The sequence below is a fragment of the Strongylocentrotus purpuratus genome, unplaced genomic scaffold (assembly GCF_000002235.5).
Source record: "Strongylocentrotus purpuratus isolate Spur 01 unplaced genomic scaffold, Spur_5.0 spur5_scaffold_20, whole genome shotgun sequence".
Taxonomy (NCBI): Eukaryota; Metazoa; Echinodermata; class Echinoidea; order Camarodonta; family Strongylocentrotidae; genus Strongylocentrotus; species Strongylocentrotus purpuratus.
In genome coordinates, this window is record NW_022145606.1 from 6,988,737 (window position 1) to 6,997,721 (window position 8,985).

General features: G+C 39.9%; 1 protein-coding gene across 1 annotated transcript; it reads right to left on the bottom strand.

Annotated features, from left to right (window-relative positions):
- Positions 1-675: 675 nt before the first annotated feature.
- LOC105446967 (calcium-binding protein P-like) lies at positions 676-6,985 on the bottom strand. Its single transcript, XM_030993601.1, has 3 exons — positions 6,976-6,985; positions 1,396-2,057; positions 676-684 (listed from the first exon to the last, which is right to left on the bottom strand). Exons 1-3 carry the CDS (start codon positions 6,983-6,985, stop codon positions 676-678), a joined length of 681 nt encoding a protein of 226 aa, XP_030849461.1.
- Between the last annotated feature and the right edge of the window lie 2,000 nt (positions 6,986-8,985).

Consider the following 8,985-nt stretch of genomic DNA (forward strand, 5'->3'; position numbering starts at 1 on the left):
TCTTTACGTAATAGGTATTTATATGTTTCATACCGGTACAGCTACCAAGTTGTATGTACACTTATCAAACAATGGTAAACGTGGTAATTAAGACAAAATACTTGTCAGAGGTATGTCAGCCATAGCACCATCACATGTATTTAACAAAGATTCCATCTCCTGGCATACAGATTTATTTCTTAAAAGTTGTGGTTTTAGAAGGAAAATAATTAGTATCATTATAATGGGTAGAGTTAATTTGTGTTTTTATAATCATCGTCAAATGCTGTTGAATTCAAACTTTCTCTCTCTCTCTCTCTCTCTCTCTCTCTCTCACTCTTTCTCTCCCGTCTCCTTCCCCCTCAATAACAGAGTGTGAGGGTTTCATTTATAAATACCGTCGTGTAGTATTGTCCCAAGACCGAGATTATTATAAAATACCCTCATATTTATGTCCAGACAGGATGCCCAGTTTGAGATGCACTTAAAAGCGAAGTTCATATCTTTTAATATAATCCTTCCACATAAAAACACCGAGCGCTTTCATAATCCACTTCTCAGGGAAGACCACCTCTACGTTTAAGCCCCTTACATTCTGGCTGGCCCATTTATGCCTTTGTTTTGGCGGCCCTCATTCATGTCAAAATGTTATCTATCCTCATATTACGTGTATCCTTCTGTATAAATATTACATGTTCAGGCTTTCTGGAGGAGGAATTGAATTTTTATCACCATTAGATCAAGACCCCCTTTCTAGCTGGCTCTCTTTCCATCTTGTGTTAATGATGTGACTGATTTAATTATCCAAAGTTTGGAGATGATAAATACTCTCATATGACTCCGGAATAGCAAGTCTCTTCTTGCTGCTTCATTTTATATACCTCTCCTACTGCCAATATCTCATACACCGACCCCAAATACAAAATACATGTACAATTGTAGGGGGCCTTAGTGCTGAAAACTTCGATATTATGGTAGCGTAACGTACAGTGACCCGGTGAATTTTCGCATACCATATTCTATTGAAGGCTGCATGATATTAAAATATTGAAACATAATTGATAACCTATTCGTGTAAAGAAATGGGAAATGTGCACCTCCCCCCTCCCCCCCCCCCCCCCTTCCCCAGCAACGTATTTTTTTTGTTGGGGGGATTTATTATAGCCCATTGTTTGTAACTTTTTTGTCTTTCCCTTTCTTTCTTATATCTTCCTGTCTCCCCTCAGACGATCTATATCTCTCTTACTACTCTTTTCTACTCTTTTCCTCTCTTTCCCTTTCTTGTCATCTTTCCAAGTGTCCCTTCTCTCTATCTCTCCTTCTCTCTCTCTCTCTCTCTATTTTTCTTCTCCTCCTCTCTTTCCCTTTCTCTCTTATCCCTCCCAGCCTCCCTTCTCTCTTCTGCATGTGTTTTACCTGAATCACCTGCTGCTGAGGGACATAGGTGCCTGGCTGCTGCTGAGGGTCATAGGGGCCTGGCTGCTGCTGAGGGTCATAGGTGCCTGGCTGCTGCTGAGGGTCATAGGTGCCTGGCTGCTGCTGAGGGTCATAGGTGCCTGGTTGCTGCTGAGGGTCATAGGTGCCTGGCTGCTGCTGAGGGTCATAGGTGCCTGGCTGCTGCTGAGGGACATAGGTGCCTGGCTGCTGCTGAGGGTCATAGGTGCCTGGCTGCTGCTGAGGGTCATAGGTGCCTGGTTGCTGCTGAGGGTCATAGGTGCCTGGTTGCTGCTGAGGGTCATACGTGTCTGGCTGCTGCTGAGGGACATAGGTGCCTGGCTGCTGCTGAGGGTCATAGGTGCCTGGTTGCTGCTGAGGGTCATAGGTGCCTGGTTGCTGCTGAGGGTCATACGTGTCTGGCTGCTGCTGAGGGACATAGGTGCCTGGCTGCTGCTGAGGGTACTGTGAAGCCTGCTGAAATTGAGAAGGCTGTTGCATAGGATACTCAGAAGAGTTCGGAGGTGGGTAAGGGTTCTGAGGTGGAGCTGAGCCTGAAATCGCATTACTCTCATCGTAGCTAGGAAGGTTATCATAACCACCGCCCTCTACGTCACAACCTTCCTTGGTGAATTGCTTGTGTTCTGTAATGAATATGATAAAGTGTTCAAGAATATTGTTTAGAAATGACGTCAAAAAACAGGCGAGAAAATAGAAGCAGTGTAAGGCAGATTGGAAGCACATGGTCGATTTACATACTCTGTTTGCATGCAAAAGCACGAACTGCTTTTGTGAAGTTTTAAGTTTGTGGAACAATGAAAACACTGGAAACACCAATCTAAAATCAAAGCCCCAAATAGAAGGTATTTGTATTCATATACATTTGAATATACAATATCTATCACACAGTTTTATCACTGTGTAAAGTCACTTTAACCACGATTATAATTATTGTGAAGGCTACCCACCTAGCGTGACCACAATGATAAACTAGGACTACACTTTGACCCCGCGGGCATATGACGTTTTACTTAAGATAGTTATGTTAATGTGGATAAGAGCAATAGCAATAAAATAATATGAATAATTAAACAAATAATAAAGAAAATTATTACGATAATACCTTTTTTTTTTATTAACAACACCGATACAAATTATGACAATAATTATAATGATACTGCTGCTATCACTTCTACTACTACTACTACTACTACTACTACTTCTACTACTATAGTATACTACTACTATAGTATACTACTACTACTACTACTACTATAGTATTTTTTGCAAAATGGAGGCATGACATGGCCATGTAGCCTTTGCAAACTTGCACTTTCTGTCTCCATTCTGCATTTTACTTTAGGTTAATTTTAGGATTTTATTGGATTTACTTTGGAACCATGTAACTGGTGAGTTGTCATTTATATTTAGGTTGCTTTGTATTTACTAGTTTTCGGTAGATATTGAATTACTTTATGAGCTGTGACTTGTGAATTGTATGCATTCAAGATTGCAGTCCCATCTATTAGAGTTAGCGTCATGATACCTATCCTTGCAACCGCCTGCCTTTTGGCAACAGTTATTAAGTTCTCACTACCCCAGTTGCCAGGTGCAGAATGGAATTCTCTGAATACCAGACTCGCGGATCGTCTACGCCTATTGCATAATGACCTAGCAACAGACACGCTCACGCCAGCTGAAGCGGGTTCTAACTTCGAATCTATTCTTCAAGATTTCTTCGCTGAAATACCTGACTTTGTCAACAATCAGAATGAACAGAGATCGTTCGCCCGACGTGAACCAAAGCTTCTGGATGAGGCACGGAAGATAAAGAATCGTCTTCGCCGTCGTGCATTCAGGCAGTCCAGCTCGAAAGAAGATAGAGACATGTTTCATGCAGCTCTCGCAACCTACACTCACCTTAAGAAAAGACGCGATGAGCAAACCTGTGAGCGAAATGCGCAACATGAAGAACGGTGTTTCAGAAGAAACTTTTGGGACTACAGCAAAAAGATCGTGAAAGACTCTCTATACTCTCGTAGTGCCACGCCCACTTGCAGTGCAGATACTGCCAATGACTACTTCAAATCACGTTACGAGTCCCCGTCGAGTGTTGACCCTTCTAGTCTATCTTGGATTCCTCCGCTCAAGAACCCAATTTCGGACTTTAATACAGATCCCATTAGACCAAAGGACGTTAAAAATGTTCTCCAAAGGAAAAGTTCCCATTCTTCCCCAGGTCCTGATGGTATTTATTACGGTATGCTTAAAAAACTGCCATGTACCCATCATTTTCTTGCAACACTTTACAGTAAACTATTAAGCAACCCAGTTCCCCCGCAATCTTGGTCTCGGAGTAGAGTATCGTTAATTCATAAAAAGGGTGATACAAGCCAACCTGAGAATTTTCGAATGATAGCATTGTCAAGTACGACTGGCAAGATATTTCACCAAATACTTGCTAATAGAATTGAAACTTTTGTCACTGATAATGATTTTGTAGATCGCACTGTCCAGAAGGGATTCTTGCATGGTATTTCTGGTTGTCTTGACCACAATACAGTGGTTCATGAAATTATTAAACACACGAAAAAGTCCCGTAGAACGGTACACTTTACTTGGTTTGATCTTGAAGATGCTTTCGGATCAGTACCGCATGATCTAATTGAATACAGTCTTAATCGTAATAATATTCCTAGACCGATTGTTGATTATGTCATGAACCTGTACTCTTCCCTTAATGGTTTTGTTTCGACTAAAGAATGGAACTCACAACAGTTTCGTTTTAAAAAGGGCATATTCCAAGGGGATCCGTTATCGCCGATAATTTTTCTCCTTTGCTTCAATCCAATAATTGAAGTTCTGTCGGAAAACAGCCGATTTGGATACGAGCTAGATGGCCAAAAGCTCATCACTGCACCATTTGCAGATGATTTTTGTTTAATAACAGGCAATAAGAGAACCCATCAACGACTCATGAATACAATCTCTAGTCGAACTTCATCGCTTGGCTTAAAATTGAAACAGAGAAAGTGTAGAACCCTTTCAATATCTGGAGGTTCACCAACTGACTTGAAATTTCACTTAGATAATATCGAACTTAAAACCCTCAAAACGGAAGAGTTCAAATTTCTAGGTTCACTTGTATCGTATGACAACTCATCAGATGATAAATATCAGTATGTAAAATCAATGATTGAAGTCGGGGTTACAAATATTGATAAAGCTCTGGTACGTAATGAATTCAAACTGAAAGTATTTGCTGACTATTTTCTGCCATCACTGAGATTCCACCTCACAGTCAATGAGCTCACTGATACTCATCTAAAACTACTTGATGCTTTATGCAATAGATACTTGAAAAAATGGTCTGGCCTTGCCAGACCGGCCACGTTGGCCTTCCTTCATATGCCAGAATGTCTTAACATACTCAACATTTATGATCTATACTATGAAGCTCACACAATAAACTACACAAGAGTAAGAGCAACTGGTGATGCTAAGGTTAATCATTGCTTAGATGTTGCCCTTCAAAGAGAATCTCAGTGGACCAGAAAAAAATCAACGGTGGTGAATAGTCATAATGTTTTTCAATCGCTTCAAGACCCTAATGCCACTCTTCCAAAATTGAAGAAACAGGTTAAAGACTCTCTAGTACAAAAAAGATCACAGGACTGGCTGAATCATATCCAGTCACTTTCAGTCCAAGGCAAGTTTTTTGAACTTGCAAACTTGGAATCAAAATCAGTAGAATGGAAAAGCCTGATATACAACCTACCCAACAAAGTTGCAAAATTTCTCATGAATTCGCTTTCAGATACACTTAATACGAATGCAAACCTTACTAGATGGGGTAAAAGGGCATCAGCAAACTGTAAAAAATGTGAAAATAGAGAAACAGTACACCATGTATTGAACGCATGCCCTGTGTCACTTGACGAGGGACGCTATACTTGGCGCCATGACAACATACTTTTGTATCTTGCCGAAATTATTCAAGAAGGCATCGCCTCTCTTAGCGACACTATTATGTACACAGACCTGAAAGTAGAGCGATGGACAAAAGAAGGCATCTCCACAATTCCACTAGAGTGTACCCAAACCAACCTCATCCCAGACATTTGTGTTTTTTGGAAGAACTTAAAGAAAATCCTCATACTCGAATTGTCAGTTCCCTTTGAAATGAATGTAGTTAAGGCACATGAATATAAATCGAACAAATATGCCCCGTTAGTTGCCGATATACAGGCTAATGGATATTCTGTGGTGTATCTTCCTTTGGAAATCGGCTCTAGAGGTCATATTTCGCCGGACAATGTGACGAGGCTAAAGCAGCTGTTGAAAGAAATTGGAAAACCTGTCAATGCGAAACAAGTTCGACAGACTCTATCCAAACTATCTATTGTTTCTTCGTTTGTTATCTACTACTCAAAGAATGCCAATAAATGGGAAACCAAAATTCCCCTTCGCATTTCAAGTATGTAATTACTCACACACACAAATTGGTTAATACACCTTGTAACCAGTCTTATATTTTTTTTTTTTCTACTGCTCGTCTCTTTTCATTGCCTGGCACTGATAGAATCCTCTTTGTATTAAACATTAACTCAAATCAAACTTTTATAATACTCATTATGTATGCTTCGTATTTATTAAGTTGATATATCAAATGAAATTTCAATATTTAGCTCCTCTTATTTATAGCTAGGAATATCCATCACTCCTCAGCTTTCACTATGTTGTAAAATTAGTTAATTTTTGTTGATGTTATATAACATTCACTGTATATCTACATGTATGTACTTTTAATGCCCTGCATTTTCCAGTAAAATGGAATTGTCCTGGGCTATTGTTCTCCTTTGTTGTGCAAGTTTGAACAATAAAGTGATGTTTAAAAAAATACTACTAGGAAGAAGCAGATGAAGGTAAATGGGAAGGAGAATGATAATTTCAGTCATATTAGTGACTATTTCCTCTATGATCGAGGCAAACACATGCACATTAATACTCAGTGGTAAGAAGGAGGTAAGTAAGGGGAATGGAAGGCAATGACAAAAGGGACAGAGAGTACGGAAAACTCGGGTTCAAATAGAATTGTAGAGACGATGAACAAATAAGACTAATAATAAAAGGCCGTCAGTCATGGTAATGTTCACTTCTATCTCTCTCTGCTAAATAATCCGAACAATAGAATCAAGCGAGTGCAATCATCTGTTAGACGAATTTATCATGACTCCTGAATCACTGTCACTGCTTGTCATAGTAGTATCAAAAGGAAGTAATTGCGAACGTTTTTCGCTAAAATTCATAAATATAAACTTCTACAAGGTCGATATAAACCTTCAAACGGTCGGTATGTGTAATTCAGTGCCTAAACTCCACGAGGTTGGTATAGAACAATCGATAACTCCCTTCAGTTTTCACAGTCATTGATAATGAGGTAATGGATAGAAGAATGGACGAATCTACGCATACCTGTCCGAACATCCTGTCGACAACATGAATAATACAAAATATTATAACCTCAAATCAAATAGATCAAATACAAAGTCTGTGTCTTACCAGACGCCATCCTGAAGATTGTTCTCCACTCACATTAAACGATGCACTATGACTATTCGATAGAGATGATTTAAACTTTGTTTGATATACGTCGCACTTGAAACCCGTCTATCTACTTTTGATTCTTGAATAGGGATCTTATTCAGAAGTGCCAATTTTCATGCACTGTACTTGTAATTTATTTCCTGTTCTATATTTCCAACTCTGTGTTTTAATGTATATCTGATTAGATTAGCCTGATGACTTTCACAATCAAAAGCTATTACGTGACATGCCAACGATAATTGTATGGAATTGTATCTTCTTTCAAGTACTTCCTCTAAATAGAATGAAGAGTGTCCTGTTTTCTCTTTACAATTTATTGTGAGCTTCATTCAGAATGTGACTTCTGTCTATTACTTTGCTCTTTGTTTATAAAATGCACTTATCGCGATCTACTGCTACCAGTCCATTGCCTTGATCTTACTCTTTAGTTTCACTATTGTCTCTTGTCGCTTCACTCTTCTCCGGCTCGTAACAAAAGGAAAAAGTCTATTCGTATTGACTTTACACACACGGAGTTATGCTGAAAGGGGAGGGGGGGTGGTGAAAAGGCTCGTATAACAAAAGAAAAAGGTCTACCCGTATTGACTTATACACGGGACTTATGCTGAGAAGGGGGGATGCTGGGCACACGCATTTCCGTACCCTAAATAACACTGATTTGAGGGGGGGGGGGGCGGATGAAGAATAAGATGAAGATGATGTAGATTTCATTCTGTTCTAAAAAAAAACATTTAAGTAACAGCAGCTTTACTTAAACATAAAAGGATGTGTGTGCGTGTGTGTGTGTGTGTGCTTGTGGTGTTGTGTGTGTGTGTGTGTGTGTATGTGCGGGTGTGTGTGCGCGTGTGTATGTGTGGGTGTGTGTGTGTCTGTGTGTCTGTGTAGGGGGGGTTAACTGATACAACTTTAAAAACTGTCTCCGCTGAAATCTAACCCGGTGGCTTACATCGTATCATCAGGTCAACGCGTCCGGTCCGTTAATCGCGTAACACGACCTTCGTGGAACGAAAGCCGATGATGACACGACCTTTCGTAGATTTGCCGTAGGGTTTTCACAAAGTGTCGGGTAAATTGGACCAGATCATTTTTAGATGAGGGGGTGGGTATTTTACATACATTACCCTCGAAATTTCGTGATTGAAGGGCCATGATTGCTCGAAAGGTCGGGTAACACGACCACCGACCTAGCGCGATGACCCGATGATTCGTAGTAAGCCGAACCCGGTGGTTCTTTTGGCCGTATAACCCTACATGTTGTATTATAATATTATATATAACCCTAATGGTACATTAACTGGACATCATACAGACTGATATTTTACCATAACCCTAACCCTAAATTCAAAACAATATAACTAATTAGACTAATGACTAATGAGTAAACCTATTGTTTCTTGGAAGGCTTTTAAGGTTTCTCTGCCTGCAAACGTACGTAGAGGGCAGTAATTATATTGTCCAATCGTTTAACAGGACACAAAAATGTCCAGCTAGGGACCATGTCTATTTAATGACTCATTTTGTCACTACATATTTCCGTCTAATGAGCCTCATGACGCGGTAAGCTATATATTCTTATACACACTTGAACGTGTGCCTTATTTGCGGGGGGGGGGGCGTGGATTCATATTTGTTCTGTAAGGGAAAGGCCTTTGTTTCCCAAAATTCCCCGTCTTGATCTGCTGCTGAACTTTTCCACTCCACCTTTTACATTTTTGTTTACAGAAATATGTTTAAGTGAAAATGAATTGACCATTTTGTGGACAGTGCTTGGATTTACTGATTCTATCAAATCTGGATGGGACGGTACGATGCGTTGTGATGGCATCGGTAACAATAACTACTGGCTAGACTTCAAGGACAATTTCTACCAGATGGGCCGCATTAGTGAACCAACCCCTCTTCTTCAGTGGCAGGATGACCTATAATTTGACATCCGATATACTTTAGTGTTTCCTATTTTCTATA